At 47.1% G+C, this 18,395-nt stretch overlaps 1 protein-coding gene across 1 annotated transcript; it reads left to right on the top strand.

Annotated features, from left to right (window-relative positions):
• Positions 1–540: 540 nt before the first annotated feature.
• Positions 541–18,352, top strand: IFI35 (interferon induced protein 35). Its single transcript, XM_066263534.1, has 7 exons — positions 541–755; positions 16,471–16,587; positions 16,968–17,115; positions 17,188–17,294; positions 17,393–17,579; positions 17,675–17,781; positions 18,002–18,352. Exons 1-7 carry the CDS (start codon positions 735–737, stop codon positions 18,191–18,193), a joined length of 879 nt encoding a protein of 292 aa, XP_066119631.1. The 5' UTR covers positions 541–734; the 3' UTR covers positions 18,194–18,352.
• Positions 18,353–18,395: the final 43 nt, after the last annotated feature.

Genomic DNA, 18,395 nt, shown 5'->3' with positions numbered 1-18,395 from the left:
CAGAAAAGAACTAAGGGGTTGTTTTAAAGACAGTTTAATTCATGCAAAGCAGAACCAGTATTGGGCACATATCTGCTCTCAACAAATGCTATTATGACAGGTTTAGTTTTTCTATTGATTTGAGAGAAAAGTATCTACTCATTCCACTTGGTTCCACTTAGCTGTGCACTCGTTGGTTGCTTCTCATATGTGCCCTGACCTGGGGTCAAACCTGTGACCTCAGCATGCTGGGACACTACCCACTAAACCACCCGGCCAGGACTATTATGACAGGTTTGTGAACTTGATGGAGGGGGGATTGTCCTGGTTGCATTTGATTTTTAGTTGTTTTATCAATGTTTGCGTGTGCCTGGCATTATTCTGGGCTCTGGGGAAACACCCATTAACAAAGCAGACAATCTACCAGTGGGCTTTTGCTGGGATTGACAGGCAGGGAATGGTTGATTGAGGCCAGAATTCATTTTGCATTAGTAGAGTAGCTTCCCCTGAGGCCTCATAGCTCCTCCCAGGGGTGGGAAAAACCAGTTGGGGCGTGGGAGCAGCGAAGGGCAGGGATTTAGAAGAAATGAAAGTGGAAGCAAAGAGCTTGCAGGCAGATCAGTCCGAAGCATTCCGAAGCATTTCAGGCTCTGCTGGAGAGATCAAATCTCCTCAGGAGACAGAAGAAGCAAGGGGTGGAATCTGCCCCTTTCCAGCTCTGAAGTCTCGGCTCTTGCCAACCAGATCCCAGACCCATGTCAGTGACTCAAGATGCTGTAAGTGAGGAGCAGGGTGTTGGGGGAGGGGAGAAGCAGAGGGGCACTCCTCTTGGCAGGGCCGGTGGCCTAGCCTCTCCTGGTCTATCTCTTAAACCTGCTGAAGTCCTGCGGAGAAATGTGGCTGGGATCTCCTTTCCCCTGTGGAGTTAGTCCCCTGACCCTTTGCCTCACCTCATAACCTGCACCTCAGGAGCTGATAAATCTCTTGTATGAATGTTCATTTTCTGGAAAGAGAATCCATAGTTTCCATTAGATAATCAAAGAGTAATGTGACCTAAAATTTTTTTTTTTTTTTAATATTTTTTTGTTGCTGTTTATTTTTTTACAGAGACAGATAGTGAGTCAGAGAGAGGGATAGACAGGGACAGACAGACAGGAACGGAGAGAGATGAGAAGCATCAATCATTAGTTTTTCGTTGCACATTGCGACACCTTAGTTGTTCATTGATTGCTTTCTCATATGTGCCTTGACCGGGAGTCACAGCAGACTGAGTGACCCCTTGCTCGAGCCAGCGACCTTGGGTTCAAGCTGGTGAGCTTTTTTTTTCTTTTGCTCTAACCAGATGAGCCCGCTCTCAAGCTGGCGACCTTGGGGTCTTGAACCTGGGTCCTCTGCATCCCAGTCCGACGCTCTATTCACTGCGCCACCGCCTGATCAGGCGTGACCTAAAATTTTTTAAATTGCTCTAATGACAATTCTAAACATTTAAGAAACACTCGCACTTTTTTTTTTATTGTCTTTAGAGAGAGAGAGAGAAAGGGAGAGAGCGAGACAAACATCAATCTGTTCCTGTATGTACGCTGAGTGTGGATTGAACCGGCAACTTCCTTTGCATATCAGGACAATGTTTTAATCAACCAAACTACCTGGTCAGGGCAAGAAATGCTCACATTTACCTGACCTGTGGTGGCGCAGTGGATAAAGTGTCAACCTGGAACCCTGAGGTTACTGGTTCAAAACCCCAGGCTTGTCTGGTCAGGGCACATATGGGAGTTGATGCTTCCTCCTCTTCCTCTGTTCTCTCTCTCTCTCCTCTCTCTCTAATAATAAAAATGAATAAATAAAATAAAAAAAAGAAGTAGAAATGCTCACAATTCTTTTTTTTTTTTTTTAATTTTGAAGTTTGAAACGGGGAGAGACAGACAGACTCCCGCATGCGCCCGACTGGGATCCACCCGGCACGCCCACCAGGGGCGATGCTCTGCCCACCAGGGGGCGATGCTCTGTTCCTCCGGAGCGTCGCTCTGCCTCGACTAGAGCCACTCCAGCGCCTGGGGCAGAGGCCAAGGAGCCATCCCCAGTGCCCAGGCCATCTTTGCTCCAATGGAGCCTCGGCTGCGGGAGGGGAAGAGAGAGACAGAGAGGAAGGAGGGGGGGCGTGGAGAAGCAAGTGGGCGCTTCTCCTATGTGCCCTGGCCGGGAATCGAACCCGGGTCCCCCGCACGCCAGGCCGACGCTCTACCGCTGAGCCAACCGGCCAGGGCCCACAATTCTTATTTCATGAGATCTTCCCCAACAAGTTCTCCCTCTCCTTATACTTTCATCTCAACCTTGGGCCCTCTTCCAGGTCAGAGGAAAAAGTGTAGCTCCACTGAGAACTAGCCTCGCCCCTGCCTGTTGCCCCCCATTTCCTGACCCGTGAATGCCCTTAGTCATACCAAACTAAGCTCTGTGCGGACCGATCCCAGTCCAGCCTGTTGACTCTTGAGCCCTGATGCCTACCACTGTTCCTGGTGTGCAGTAGACAATAAATAGCACTTGAGTGAATGAATCTCCTCCCCTCTCTAGTTTCTTCAGTCTTTTCTTCCCTGATACTACCCCATAACAGATAACACTCAGCTCTCACTTAGAAAATTTTAATTTATTTCTTTAAATGTAAGCGAGACCACAGGCTCTAGAGCCAACCTGCCTGGTTCCAAATCCTGGTTTCTGCAATTGTGTGGCCCTAGGCAGATTATTAGCCACTCATTATTAGTTGTCATCTAAGCCCCATTCCCTTATCTATAAGATGAAAATTATAGGAAAGCTTCCTCATAAGAATACTTACCTGCTAGCCTGACCTATGGAGGCGCAGTGGCTAAAGCATCAACCTGGAAAGCTGAGGTTGCTGGTTTGAAAGCTCAGGCTTGCGTGGTCAAGACGCATATGGGAGTGCTCCAACCCCTCTTTTCTCTCTCTTCTCTCTAAAATAAATAAATAAAATCTTTAAAAGAAAGAAAGAAAAAAAGAATATTTACCTGCAAAAATTAAACTAGGGCCTGACCAGGCAGTGGCGCAGTGGATAGAACATCAGACTGGGATGCCAAGGACCAAGGTTTGAGACCTCGAGGTCGCCAGCTTGAGAACAGGCTCATCTGGTTTGAGCAGAAGCTCACCAGCTTGGACCCAAGGTCGCTGGCTCGAGCAAGGGGTCACTCGGTCTGCTGAAGGCCCACGGTCAAGGCACATATGAGAAAGCAATCAATGAACAATTAAGGTGTCACAATGTGCAACAAAAAACTAATGATTGATGCTTCTCATCTCTCCGTTCCTGTCTGTCTGTCCCTGTCTATCCCTCTCTCTGACTCTCTCTCTGTCTCTGTAAAAAAAAAGAACTAGGTACTATAATTTTTTTTTTTTTTTTTACAGAGACAGAGAGAGAGTCAGAGAGAGGGATAGATAGGGACAGACAGACAGGAACAGAGAGAGATGAGAAGCATCAATCATCAGTTTTTCGTTGCGACACCTTAGTTGTTCATTGATTGCTTTCTCATATGTGCCTTGACCGTGGGCCTTCAGCAGACCGAGTGACCCCTTGCTCGAGCCAGTGACGTTGGGTTCATGCTGGTGAGCTTTTTTTTTTTTTTTTTTTCTCAAACCAGATGAGCCTGCGCTCAAACTGGCAACCTCGGGGTCTCGAACCTGGTTCTTTCTGCATCCCAGTTCGACGCTCTATCCACTGTGCCACCACCTGGTCAGGTGGTACTATACATTTTTAAAAATTGTTATTTATTGATTTTAATGGGAGAGGAAGGGACAGAGAAAGAGACAGGAACATCGATCTGTTCCTGTATGTGCCCTGACCGGGGATCGAACCTGCAACCTGTGCACTTTGGTTGATGCTCCAACCAACCGAGCTATCTATCTAGCCAGGGCAGGTACTATATATATATTAATGTAGTAAAAACTTAGCACACCAACCTTTTCAAACCCCAGTTCCCTAGGACCAACTTCATTCACCCCCACCTTAGTCCTACCTCTCTGATAAAACTTCTTAAAGGGCCTTTACATATTAAAAAGTAAAGAAGGAAGCTGAGTTCAGAAAACTTGAAACTGTTTTTGTTTATTTTAAGATTTTATTTATTCATTTTATTTTATTTTATTTTTACAGAGACAGAGAGAGAGAGTCAGAGAGAGGGATAGACAGGAAAAGAGAGATGAGAAGCATCAATCAGTTTTTCTTTGCACGTTGTAACACCTTAGTTGTTCATTGATTGCTTTCTCATTTGTGCCTTGACCGGGGGCCTTCAGCAGACTGAGTAACCCCTTGCTTGAGTCAGCGACCTTGGGCTCAAGCTGGTGAGCTTTTTGCTCAAACCAGATGAGCCTGCGCTTAAGCTGGCGACCTCGGGGTCTCGAACCTGGGTCTTTCGCATCCCAGTCGGATGCTCTATCCACTGCACCACCGCCTGGTCAGGCTATTTATTCATTTTAGAGAGGGAAGAGAGAGAGAGAAAGAAGTAGGGGAGGAGCAGGAAGCATCAACTCCCATATGTGCCTTAACCAGGCAAGCCCCAGGAAATGATTTTTTTTATCACACTAAATTCATTATTCAGAGACAACCTTTATCGATAAAATTTTGGTGTCTGTCTTCCCAGAGTTTTATGCATTTTTATGCATTAATAAATATCCTTATCAATGAAAACTTTTTTTTTTGTATTTTTTTCTGAAGTTGGAAACAGGGAGGCAGTCAGACAGACTCCCGCATGCGCCTGACCAGGATCCACCCAGCATGCCCACCAGGGGGCGATGCTCTGCCCATCCAGGGTGTCGCTCTGTTGCAACCAGAGTCACTCTAGCGCCTGAGGCAGAGGCCATGGAGCCATCCTCAACGCCCAGGCCAACTTGGCTCCAATGGAGCCTTGGCTGTGGGAGGGGAAGAGAGAGACAGAGAGGAAGGAGAGGGGGAGGGGTGGAGAAGCAGATGGGCGCTTCTCCTGTGTGCCCGGGCCGGGAATTGAACCTGGGACTCCTGCACGCCAGGCCGACGCTCTACCACTGAGCCAACCGGCCAGGGCCAAATGAAAACTTTTTAAATCAACAGAATAGGGATCCTACCTTATGTACAGTTTTTTTTCTCAATTAAAAAAAATACTTTATTCATTTTAGAGAGGGGGAAGAGAGAGAGAGAAAGAAGGGAGGGAGGGGCAGGAAGCATCAACTCCCATATGTGCCTTGACCAGGCAAGCCTAGTGTTTCAAACCGGTGACCTCAGCATTCCAGGTCAACGCTTTATCCACTGCACCACTACAAGTCAGGCTATCTACAGGTTTTTTTGTTTTGTTTTGTTTTGTTTTACAGAGACAGAGAGAGAGAGTCAGAGAGGGGGATAGACAGGAACGGAGAGATGAGAAGCATCAATCACTAGTTTTTCGTTGTGCATTGCAACACCTTAATTGTTCATTGATTGCCTTCTCATACGTGCCTTGACCTCAGGCCTTCAGCAGACCGAGTAACCCCTTGCTCGAGCCAGCAACCTTGGGCTCAAGCTGGTGAGCTTTTGCCCAAACCAGATGAGCCCTCGCTCAAGCTGGCAACCTCAGGGTCTCGAACCTGGATCCTTCCGCATCCCAGTCCAATGCTCTATCCACTGCGCCACCGCCTGGTCAGGCCATTAATGTCTTTTAATTGTTACATAATATATATTTTTTTATTTTAGGGGGAAATTAGTTATGATTAATAACAATAAAAATAAGGGACAATCAAAAGGGGTTTGAACTTATGTAACCTAATGTAGAAATAAAGAAAAGCTTAGTATAATCAACACAACAATAAGGTATACAGTATCACCAGATGGAGAAACATCAGCCTGGGCTCTAGAGTAATAGCTAATTAAAGCAATAGACTAAGAAAAAGAGAATTAGGCCTGACCTGTGGTGGCGCAGTGGATAAAGCGTTGACCTGGAAGTGCTGAGGTTGCCGGTTCGAAACCCTGGCTTGCCTGGTCAAGGCACATATGGGAGTTGATGCTTCCAGCTCCTCCCCCCTTCTCTCTCTCTGTTTCTCTCTCTCCCTCTCTCTCTCCTCTCTAAAAATGAATAAATAAAATTAAAAAAAATAAGAAAAAGAGAATTAAGAGGAAGAACAAATCTCACCACACCATGAGGAACACATCACCAGAAGGGGAAGCCTCAGCCTGGGCTCCAAAGTCAGCCACCTGCCAGGTGCATCCAAGAGGAAGAGTTCTTTGGAGCTTCTGTTACATAATATTTTTAAAAGATTTTATTCATTTTTATTTTTTTAATTTATTTATTTTTTCTGAAGTTGGAAATGGGGAGGCAGTCAGACTCCTGCATGTGCCAGACCGGGATCCACCCGGCATGCCCACCAGGGGGCAATGCTCTGCCCATCCGGGGCATTGCTCTGCTACAACCAGAGCCATTCTAGCGCCTGAGGCAGAGGCCATAGAGTCATCCTCAGCGTCCGGGCCAACTTTGCTCCAGTGGAGCCTTGGCTGCTGGAGGGGAAGAGAGAGACAGAGAGGAAGGAGAGAGGGAGGGGTGGAGAAACAAATGGGCGCTTCTCCTGTGTGCCCTGGCTGGGAATCCAACCCAGGACTCCTGCACGCCAGGCCGATGCTCTACCACTGAGACAACTGACCAGGGCTATTTATTCATTTTTAGAGAGGAGAGAGAGAGAGAGAGAGAGAGAGAGAGAGAGAGAGAGAGAGAGAAGAGGGGAGGAGCAGCAAGCATCAAATTCCATATGTTCCCATATGTGCCTTCACCAGGCAAGCCCAGGGTTTTGAACTGGTGACCTCAGCATTCCAGGTTGACACTATCTACTGCACCACCACAGGTCAGGCTTTTATATTTATTTAGCTACTCCTCTGTGGTTGGACATTTTCTGTTGTAAGCAAGGCTACAATAATAAGAACTCTTGTACATGAACTTCTGACCATTTCCTTATGATAAGCAGGACTGTTTTCTTGTTGCTTAGTCTCCGTGGTCATTTTCATTCCTCATCTTAGCAGGTTTAGCAGCTTTTGGCACAACTGCTAGCTCCTCCTCCTCCTTGAAACCTTTCTTCATTCTTCGGACCTTTCTTCTCCCTCAGGTTCCACTGGTCACTCCTCTGCGTTCTTCTCAGCTGGTTCTTCCTTGTTCCCCTGACCATTTAGTGTTTGATGCCCCAGAAATCAGCACTTGGACAGAAATCAGCTCTGTTTATACCCACCCACCCCCATTGCTCTCATTTAGTTTTGTGACTTTAAATCTCTCTGCATGGATAATTCCCAAATTTATACTCCTAGCCTAAACCTCTTCCCTGAGCTATGTCAGTAGAGGCCACTGCCACTACACATCTAGACTGATAGCTTGAATAGGCACTTTATAAATAACATGTTCAAAATACGCCCCTAAATTTCCACCCCAAATCTCTTTCACCCACAGTCTTTCCCATCTCAGCAATGATTCTTCTTCCCTCCAGTTGCTCAGATCAAAAGGTTTGGAGTCATCCTAGACTCCTCTCTTTCTTCCACACCCTACTTCTGATTCATCAGCAACTTCAGTCTATCTAGACTCCTGACTACTCCGCACGACCTCCACTGCTACCACCTGGTTCAAGTCACTAACACTGCTCACCTGGATGCTGTCGTGCCACCTAAGTGGTCTCTCTGCTTGTGCCAATTCCCCACATCAGTCTCAGGCAGGGGTCTCCAAACTTTTTACACAGGGGGCCAGTTCACTGTCCCTCAGACCATTGCAGGGCTGCCAAATACAGTGGTCCTCTCACTGACCACCAATGAAAGAGGTGCCCCTTCCAGAAGTGCAGTGGGGGCTGGATTAATGGCCTCAGGGGGCCGCATTGCAGCCCGCGGGCCGTAGTTTGGGGACGCCTGGCACTGTATTCACAAGACAGCCAAGGAATCCTCTTGACATTTAAGCCTCCCTGTGGCTTCCCACCTTACATCAGGTAAAACGCCCCACATGATCCAACTTTGTTTCTTCTGTGACTTCATTTCCAACCACTCTCCCTCACTCCTTCTGTTCCAACCATATTGGCCTCCTTGCTATCCCCCAAATACACCTGATAAACTCCCACCTCAGGGCCTTTGCAAATGCTGTTTCCTCTGCATAGAACTTTCCCCCACATGTATGCAGGGTGTGCTCCTTCTTCTCCTTCAAGTGTATGATGAGCTATCTCAGTGAGGCCTATTTTTATAACCCCATTGAAAACTGTCCTCCAACATGCTCTGTCCCTTCCCTGCTTTATTTTTATCCATAACACTTACCAGTAATATAATGTATATTTTACTTATTTTTTTCTGCTTATTGTCTGGTTCATCCTCTGGAATGTAAACTCCACAAGGAAGTTTTGTCTATTTTGTTCACGTCTATGTCCCCAGAGCCTAAAACAAGGCCTGGAAAATTGTAAATGTCAATTGTTAAGTGAGTGAATGAGTAAGCAAGTGAGTAGCAAGCGAGTGGCCTTCTGGTAGTACCCCCCCCCTTTTAAATTTATTTATTTTTCTTTAATTTTATTTATTTATTTATTTATTTATTTACAGAGACAGAGAGTGAATCAGAGAGAGGGATAGACAGGGACAGACAGACAGGAACGGAGAGAGATGAGAAGCATCAATCATTAATTTTTTTTTTTTTTTTTTAGAAAGGAGAGAGAGAGAGAGAAGGGGGGAGGAGCAGGAAGCATCAACTCCCATATGTGCCTTGACCAGGCAAGCCCAGGGTTTCGAACTGGCGACCTCAGCATTTCCAGGTCGATGCTTTATCCACTGTGCCACCACAGGTCAGGCAATCATTAATTTTTCATTGCGCGTTGCAACACCTTAGTTGTTCATTGATTGCTTTTCCATATGTGCCTTGACCACAGGCCTTCAGCAGACCGAGCAACCCCCTGCTGGAGCCAGCGACCTTGGGTTCAAGCTGGTGAGCTTTTTGCTCAAACCAGATTAGCCCGCGCTCAAGCTGGCGACTTCGGGGTCTCGAACCTGGGTTGTCCGCATCCCAGTCAGACACTCCATCCACTGCACCACCGCCTGGTCAGGCCCCCTTTTAAATTTATATATTAATTTTAGAGAGAGAGGGAGAGAGAAAGAGAGAGACAGAAACATCGATTTGTTTCTGTATGTGCCCTGACCGGGGAATTGAACCAGCAACCTTTGCGCTCCGGACGATGCTCTAACCGACTCAGCCATCCAGCCAGGGCCGCCTGGTAGTCCTTTTCTTGCAGCTCCAGTTTCATCCCTCCTCCTCCTTTGTGTCTGACACTTCCCAATCCTGACCCTGGCCCTCCTGATCTCTGACCATGTCTTCTGCTGCTTCCATGCATTCTCTCCTGACCCTTGACGAGGTATCCTCGAAGATTACATTTACTTTTTTAATCTTTTTTTTTTTTTTTAGAGAGAGAGAAAGACAGACAGGAAGACAGACAGGAAGGGAGAGAGATGAGGAGAATCAACTTGTAGTTGCGACCCCTTGTTTGTTCATTGATTGCAGTGACCCCTTGTTCAAGCCAGCAAACTTGGGGTCATGTCGATGATCCCACACTCAAGCCAGTGACCATGACGCCAGGTCGATGATCTCACACTCAAGTCAGGGACCCCACGCTCAAACTGGTGAGCTTATGCTCAAGCCAAAGACCTTAGGGTTTCGAACCTGGTACCTCAGCATCCCAGGTCGATGCTCTATCCACTGCACCACCACTGGTCAGGTTCGATGAGTACATTTTAAAGATTCTTTTCCTCAGAGAGCTCTTCCATCCTCTTGGCTTCAACCATCACCACATGCTGTTCTAACCCAGTCTTATCCATCAAGTCCTATCCCCAACCTTATGTGTCTTCAATAGCCTTAGGTTTGACTTACTTTGGCATTAATTAACCTTGATGAACCTCAACTTCCTCATCTATAAAATGGAGTTTATTAAAATAGAAAATATATAACATAGCACTTATGTGTCCGAAACTACTTCTAAATAAAATTAAGTACAGGTGGAAACTGCTATCATGTCCATTTTACAGGTGAGGAAACCAGGACACAGAAAGTTTCAAAACTTGCAGTAGTAAGAGGAACTGATGTAAGCCCCAGAGGTTTGGCCCCAGAGTTTGTGCTAAATTGCCTCCTAATACTCCCATGGTGAACTATGAGATTTTTTTTGTTTGTTTTTGTATATATTTTTCCAAAGTGAGAAGCAGGGGTGGGAGGGAGGCGGACTGACAGACTCCCGCATCGGCCCGACCAGTATCCACCTGGCATGCCCACCAGGGGGCGATGCTCAGCCCATCTGGGGTGTTGCTCCACTGCAATCCGAGCCATTCTAGGACCTGAGGTGGAGGCTCTGGAGCCATCCTCAGCTCTGGGACCAACTTTGCTCCAATGGAGCATTGGCTGTGGGAGGGGAAGAGAGAGGTAGAGTGGGAAGAGTGGAGAAGCAAATGGGGGCTTCTCCTGTGCCCTGGCTGGGAATCGAACCCGGGATATATACGCCCGGCCAATGCGTTAGTATGAGATTTTTATCGTATGGGATGGTTAGGTTCCAAACTTAACAAGTAAGGCAGAAGAATGTATGCAGTCAAAATTAACTTTTAATTGCCCTGGCTGGATAGCTGGGTGGTTGATTAGAGCTTTGTCCAGAAGCCCAAAGGTTGCCAGTTGGATTCCCCGGTCAGAGCATGTACAGGAGCAGCTTGATGTTCCTGTCTCTCTGTCTCTTTCTCCCTGCTTCTCTCTAAAAAAAAAAAAAAAAGGCCTGACCTATGGTGGCACAGTGGATAAAGCGTCGACCTGGAATGCTGAGGTTGCCGGTTCAAAACCCTGGGCTTGCCTGGTCAAGGCACATATGGGAATTGATGCTTCCTGCTCCTCCCTCCCCCTTCTCTCTCTCTCTTTCTCTCTCTCTCACTCTCTCTCCTCTCTAAAAATTAATAAAGAAAAAAATTTTTTTTTAAAAGAAGAAGAACTTTGCCTGGATAAGACATCAACCTGGAGCGCCGGAGTCACAAATTTGAGGCCCTATGCTTGCCTGGTCAAAGCACGTACAAGAAGCAACAAAGAGTTGATGCTTCCCACTCCTCGTCCCCTTTCTCCCTTTCTTTCTCCCTCCTTTCTCTAAAAATCAATCAATAAAATCTTTTAAAAATAATAATAATAAGTTAACCTTAAATCATGAACTTACTGCCCTGGCCAGATAGCTCAATTGGTTTGAGCAATGTCCCAAAACATGGAGGTTACCAGTTTGATCCCAGTCAGGGCACATAAAGGAATAGAGGGATGTTCCCCTCTCTCTCTCTCTCTCATTCTCTCTGTCACTTTCCCCTTCCTCTCTCTCTAAAATTAATAAATGAAAAAAATTTTTAATTATCTACTTACCAAAAGTATCCAGAATTTACAGTCTCTCAATGAGTTCAATGTAGAGTAGATTGCAATTTTTTTTCAGTTGAGCACCAGATAGACAGTGGCTTGCATTTAGAAACCATATTATGTTGTGTAAATAAATAGCCAGTATGGTTTAATTCAAGTAAGGACTACAACTGGCCTGTGTTGTCCTTAAGAGTGTCCTTATAAGAGACAAGTTTCGATTGGGAGTTGGAGACAGGAGGCAGTGTTGTGATATTTAAGTGAGATGAACTCTAATTGTGCCTGGCATTTAGCTGGACTGGCTCACTTTCCTTGCCAGCTGGGGCAATGGCATTATACAAACTCTGGGGTACCCGGGTCTGCAACTTGGCATCGCCTCTCCAGTTCATTCCCCTGTCTCCTTAGTACAAACATCCACACCTTTTCCTTGTGAAATGTCCTCACCCACATGTGTTCCTTTGTGCCTGCTGCCAGAGGCCCAGGTCAGCACCTGTCAAGTCAGTAGAAATTAGAGCCAGGCAGCCTGGGTTTGTTTCCCTCTCGCTATGGTTCCTGCCCCAGTTCATCCTGCCATCTCTGCCAGGATCTCTTAAATATCACGTCCGTCTCCTTGCTCCCCCTTTCAGAAATCTTCACTAGTTCCCCATTTCCTGCTGATACCACATCCAAAGTCCCCTGCTTACTACTATGAGTTGATGCTTCCTGCTCCTCCTCCTACCTTTCTCTCTAAAATCAATAATAAAATCTTTGAAAATAAATAAAGTCCCATTTGAATTGTTTTTCCCTTTTTTTGCAAAAAACTCTGTCATGGCCTGACCTGTGGTGGCGCAGTGGATAAAGCGTCGACCTGGAAATGCTGAGGTCGCCGGTTCGAAACCCTGGGCTTGCCTGGTCAAGGCATATGTGGGGGTTGATGCTTCCAGCTACTCCCCCCCTTCTCTCTCTCTCTCTCTCCTCTCTAAAATGAATAAATAAAATAAAATAAAAACCCTCTGTCATGGCACTGAACCCACAATCTTGTGGTATTGGGATGATACTCTAACCAATTGAGCTACCCAACCAGGGCCTGAATTTTTTTTTTTTTACAGAGACAGAGAGAGAGTCAGAGAGAGGGATAGATAGAGACAGAGAGATAGGAACAGAGAGAGATAAGAAGCATCAATCATCAGTTTTTCGTTGTAACACCTTAGTTGTTCATTGATTGCTTTATTATATGTGCCTTGACCGCGGGCCTTCAGCAGGCTGAGTAACCCCTTGCTCAAACCATATGAACCTGCACTCAAGCTGGCGACCTCGGGTCTCAAACCTGGGTCCTCCACATCCCAGTTCGATGCTCTATCCACTGTGCCATCGCCTGGTCAGGCTGAATTTTTCTTTAGAATACTCTTTATGAAGCTATTAATTTTTTTAAAGATTTTATTTATTGATTTTACAGAGAGGGGGTGCAAGAAGTATCAACTCATAGTTGTTTTTCACTTTTATTGATTTTAGAGAGGGGATAGAGAGAGAGAAAGGTTGGGGGAGGAGTGGGAAACATCAACTTGTAGTAGATGCTTCTTGCACGTGCCCTGACCAGACAAGCCTAGGGTTTCAAAACAATGACCTCAGCATTCCAAGTAGATGCTTTATCCACTGTGCCACCACAGGCCAGGTTAGATTTTCAATTGTTACAATTAGATCAAGATTTAAAGCAGAAGTAAAAAGAGAAAGGACTGAAGACTTAATTTTTGTGGAGCTAATTATTAAATAGCATTTCCAGTTACTAGATTTTCTTTCTTTTTTCTCTTATTTCTTTCTTTCTTTCTTTCTTTATTCTTTCTTTCTTTCTTTCTTTCTTTCTTTCTTTCTTTCTTTCTTTCTTTCTTTCTTTTAATTGAGAAGTGGGGAGGCAGAATGACAGACTCCCACATGCACCCCGACCAGGATCCACCCAGCAAGCTTCCTACAGAGCAATGCTCTGCCTATCTGGGGCTGTTGCTCCATTGCTTGGCAATTGAGCTATTTTAGCAGCCTGAGGTGAGGCCATAGAACCATTCTTAGCCCTTGGGCCAACTTGCTCCAATGGAGCCATTGCTGCAGGAGGGGAAGAGAGAGGAGAGAGAAGGGAGAGGGAGGGGTGGAAAAGCAGATGGTCACTTCTCCTGTGTTCCCTGACCGCTGACCAGGAATTGAACCTGGGTCATCCATATGCCAAACTGATGTTCTACCACTGAGCCAACCAGCCAGGGCCTCTCTTTTTTTTTCTTCAAGAGTCCATTTATTGATATCACAATATAGAGGAATGAGAAGTATCAGCTCTTTGTTGCTTCACTTTATTTATTTATTAATTTAAAAAATTTTTTACTTATTGATTTTAGCAAGAGGAAGAGAGAGACAGGAACATTGATCTGTTCTTGTATGTGTCCAGACCGGGGATCAAACCAGCAATTTCTGTGCTTTAGGACCATGCTTTAACCAACTAAGCTATCTGACCGGGGCGGTTGTTTCACTTTAGTTGTTCACTGCTTGCTGTCGTATGTGCCCTGACTAGGCAAGCTAAGTGTTTCGAACCAGCAACCTCAGCATTCCCGGTTGATGCTCCGCCCACTGCACCACCACAGGCCAGGTTACAATTAGATCAAGATTTAAAGCAGAAGTAAAAAGAGAATGGACTGAAGACTATGTATTTTATTTTTTTCATATATATATTTTTGTAACTGAGCCATCTTTTAAAAAAGAAAATCCAGATTTCTGATTTCCCTTAAAAAATGGGATACTAAAACCACATTCCCATGTGAAAAACCATGGTTAGAGCTAAGAAGAGGTTGCCACTTTAGCGGGGACATACTGTCTTCAGTGTGCCAGGCCCCACCATTCCCTATTATACTATACTGGCTCCCTTGACTCATTGATGTCATCTAACTGGCCCTTGTAGGCACTGAGTCTGCAGCTTCTTGTTTACAGAAATATAAACAGCCCTAGCTGGTTGGCTCAGTGGTAGAGCATCAGCCTGGCATGTGGAAGTCCCAGGTTCAATTCCCAGAGTACACAGGAGAAGCGACCATCTGCTTCTCCACCCCCACCCCCCACTTTTCTCTCTCTCCTCCTCCCACAGCCATGGCTAGAATTGTTTGAGTAAAGTTGCCCTTGGATGCTGAGGACAGTGCTAAAATAGCTTGGTTGCTGAGCAATGGAGTAGTGGCCCCAGATGGACAGAGTATCATCCCAGTAGGGGGCCTGCTGGGTGGATCCCGGTTGGGTTGCATGTGGGAGTCTATCTCTCATGATTTCCTGCCTCTCACTTAATAAAATAAAATTTAAAAAAGAAAAAAATAAGTCTGCTATTCATAAACCAGCATTATTCAAACCCTAGTTTTCCTCTGCTTAAAATAGAGTGAACTCACTGAATGTCTTCAATACCCTCTCTGTAATACGCTTCCATCCAATTATTCATTCACTTCAATCATTCATTCAACACATATTTGCCAAATGCCCATTTTGTGGCCAGGACTCTGCTGAGCACTGAGGATACAGAGAAGACCAGGGCAGAGTCCCGTCTCCCCAAGTGAGCTCACACTTAAGCTCTGGGCTGACCTTATGTATCAGGCTTCCCAACCACATTGTGAACTCTGCCAGCAAAGGTCTGCTCCAACCCACAAACAAAGGTGCATTTATTCATTATCCTGGTGTCATTCCCCTACCCATGTTGTCAGCTCGCTCTCTGTGGACCTGCTCCAAATCACACTCAGTCTGAAAGGCTTGAAACAGTGAAAAGGGTAACTTAACAGGCAAGGGACAAGCTGGAAGATGTTGGGGAAATTATTCCCCAACTCTGGGCTTGATTTCTTCACTGTAAAGCACAAATTAGCAGTGTGGAGTCAGACTGCTCAGGGCTGAATTACTTTGGGAAAATCACTTAACCTCTCTGAGCTTTGGTTTCCTCATCTGTAAAACAAGGATAAGAGGGTATTTATCTCATAGAGTTATTGGAAGAACTAAGTGAACATAATCCATATAAATGGCTTAGCATTTTCTGACCAGTCATTGGCACAGTGGATAGAGCATTGGACTGGGATGCAAAGAACCCAGGTTCAAAACTCTGAGGTTGCAGGCTCATCTGGTATGAGCACAGGGTCGCTGGCTTGAGAGTGGGATCATAGACATGACCCCATGGTTGCTGGCTTGAGCCCAAAGGTCGCTGGCTTGAGCCCAAGGTCACTGGCTTGAGCAAGGGGTCACTCACTCTGCTGTAGCCCTCCTCTATCAAGGCACCTATGAGAAAGCAGTCAATGAACAACTAAGGTGCCTCAACAAAGAATTGATGTGATGCTTCTCATCTCTCCCTTTCTGTCTGCCTGTTCCTCTCTCTGACTCTCTGTCAAAAAAAAAAAAAAAGGCTTAGCACAGGTGCTGTCCCTCTCAGGAGCACCTGCGCCCTTCCCTTCCCCCTCTTCTTCCCTCCAGGTCTGTTACCTTTGTCTTTCTCTCCAGGGGCCCTTCTTTTGCTTTTGCAACTTATTTGTTTCCTGAGCCTACACAGCCCATGTGGCTCACTTCTACCTCTGCAACTTTCTAAATAAACTTTCTCTTAAACAAATCTTCAATTAAAAAATAAATAGCTTAGCACAGTGCCTGACATGTTGGTGCTTAATACATGTTAGCTAATACTGTTATGACATTTTGCAACTCCAAGCACATACTCCTTAAGGAGGCCTCTTAACCCCTTTGTGACTGTCCCTCCTCCAGACTCCTGCTGTCTTCCACAGTCATGTGACCTTGGACAGTCCTGGGTACTGTTTTGTACAGCCTGTGGGCTAGGCCCTCATCTTCCATTGTCCTGTGTTGGTACCCAGCACCTCACAGCAGGAGCCCAATCAGTGCTTGTTAAACTCTAGATCTCAATAATAAACCAGCTCTAGCTGCTGCAAAGGCTCCTGCCCTTCAGAGTGCTGCCGAGGCCATCCATAGTCCTGAGTAGAGGGGGCCAGGGCCAGCCGGGGCTGGGTAAAGGAGTTGGGCTGTTCTTGGGTTGAGCAACAACTTTGCTCCCCCCATACACCCCCGCTAGGACCCCATCTCCCCCCCCCCCGCCCCCTCTGGGTTCATTCATTGTCTGCAAACACTGGTGGATACCTGGTTGTTCCCTCGGCTCTAACAGGCACACTTCAAGGGGAGCCTATTCCACACCCTTAAGGAGGAGCAGGCCAGACTAAAGAGGAGGCTGCAGGAGCTGCAGCAGCTGAAAAGCGAGCTCAGGAACTGCCCCCAAGACAAGGTAAACTGGGAGAAGGGGTGTGGCCTGGTGGAAAGACCTGGGAAGGTCTTAGTTTCTTTCCTGGCTCAGCGGCTTCCTTGCTGTGTGACCTGAGTGTGTTACTTGAACTCTCCGAATCTGTTGAACCTATTTTCTTATCTGTAAAGTGGCGCTGCCTCCCACATAGGCCTGTGTGAGGACAAACCAGGATCTTGTAGAAAGTGCCAGAACAGGCTTGACCTGTTTTCATCTACTCATTTATCCAGCTCTTCTTCCAATAAATGTATTCATCCCTTGCACTCGGTATCAATTCCAGAGAACAGAGGACACTTTCCTCCTGGGTGGGAGTGGGGAATTCTCCCACCCTTGAAGTCTGCCTCAGCCCCCCCCCCCAACCCCAGGTCTCATTCCCAGTGCCTGAAGTCCCCCTGGTGTTCAGAGGACACACTCAGAAGGGCAGGGAAGTGACCAAGTCTTTGATTTCCAACCTGAAGATATGTTATCCTCTGCCTGGAGGCTCTGCTCTGGTCACCTTCGAAGACCCCAAGGGTGAGCTCTCTGGGAAGCCTTGGGAGGAAAGCTGGGAGGCTTCCCAGTACTGATCCTGCTTTCCCCACTCAGTGGCCAAGCAGGTGCTACAACAAAAGGAGCATACGATCGACCTGGAGGAGTGCAGGCTGCGGGTGCAGGTCCAGCCCTTGGAGCTGCCCATGGTGAAAACCATCCAGGTGATAGAATGGCAGAGGCCTGGGACATGCAGGGGTGTCATGCACCTGGGCCCTGTGGAGTGGGGCTGTGCCTGGGACCACTTCTTGTCTACTGCTAGGTGACCAGCAAGATGTGTAGCCAGAGAGTGCTGGTCAGTGGATTTCCTTCTGGGCTCAAACTGAGTGAGGAGGAGCTGCTGGACAAGCTGGAGATCTTCTTTGGCAAGACCAGGAACGGCGGTGGTGATGTGGAGACTCGGGAGCTGCTGCATGGCGGCGTCATGCTGGGCTTTGCGAAGGATAAGGGTAAGGGCCCTCCCTGGTAGGTTAGGGCAGGGGCATCAGGCTTCACGGGAGGAAAGCCCTTGATGCTAACGGTCTACCCCTTCCTATCCCCACAGTGGCCCACAACCTATGTCAGATTGGCCAGTTCACAGTGCCATTAGGTGGGCAGCAGTGCCTGCTGAAAGTCTCTCCCTACATGAGTGGAGAGATTCAGAAGGCAGAGGTAAGTCGGAGGGCACAGAATGGGGGCTGGCCAGGTAACCTGCCTGCCAGAAGCTTGTCTCAGGAAAAATATGAGCCCCAAACCTCACTGACCTGCCCAACTGCCAGCCTCTCCAGGCCTCCTGCCCCTCTCATGCTCCCATGGGCACTGCCTGCTCCAACCTCTGCCCCCAACCCCTGACTCCCACGCGCCTTTGCTCATCTCCCAACTCCTTTTTCAGCTCAGGTCCCTGCCAGTGCCTCAGTCGGTGCTGGTACTCAATATTCCCGATGTCCTGGACGGCCCGGAGCTGCATGACATCCTGGAGATCCACTTCCAGAAGCCCACTCGTGGGGGAGGAGAGGTGCAGGCCCTGACAGTCGTGCCCCCAAGACAGCAAGGCCTGGCGGTCTTCACCGCGGAATCGGGCTAGGACCTGCCTTTCTCATCACCCTCTGCCCGGCTGCCAAGATCTCACACTGGGCTGGGGTCGGCTGCACGTGGATGAGAGAGATCATTCTAGGCGACAGCGGGCAGGGACTCCAAGTGGTGAAACATTGCCCCAAACAGTAAAAGTGCTTGTATGGCGTGACCGTCTTCCTCATCTCATTTCATGAAAGGAAATCTGATTTGGG

This window comes from Saccopteryx bilineata, chromosome 2 (assembly GCF_036850765.1).
Source record: "Saccopteryx bilineata isolate mSacBil1 chromosome 2, mSacBil1_pri_phased_curated, whole genome shotgun sequence".
In the NCBI taxonomy this organism is placed as follows: Eukaryota; Metazoa; Chordata; class Mammalia; order Chiroptera; family Emballonuridae; genus Saccopteryx; species Saccopteryx bilineata.
Note: the sequence above shows the minus strand (reverse complement) of the source record. Positions and strands in the feature narration are given on the sequence as shown.

Excerpts from the sequence above, each read along its gene's own strand:
- IFI35 (XM_066263534.1), top strand. The coding sequence starts at position 735 with ATGTCAGTGACTCAAGATGCT. Across the intron at positions 17,116-17,187 it reads CACCTTCGAAGACCCCAAGG|TGGCCAAGCAGGTGCTACAA; the intron begins GTGAGCTCTCTG and ends TTCCCCACTCAG. Across the intron at positions 17,782-18,001 it reads GAGAGATTCAGAAGGCAGAG|CTCAGGTCCCTGCCAGTGCC; the intron begins GTAAGTCGGAGG and ends CTCCTTTTTCAG.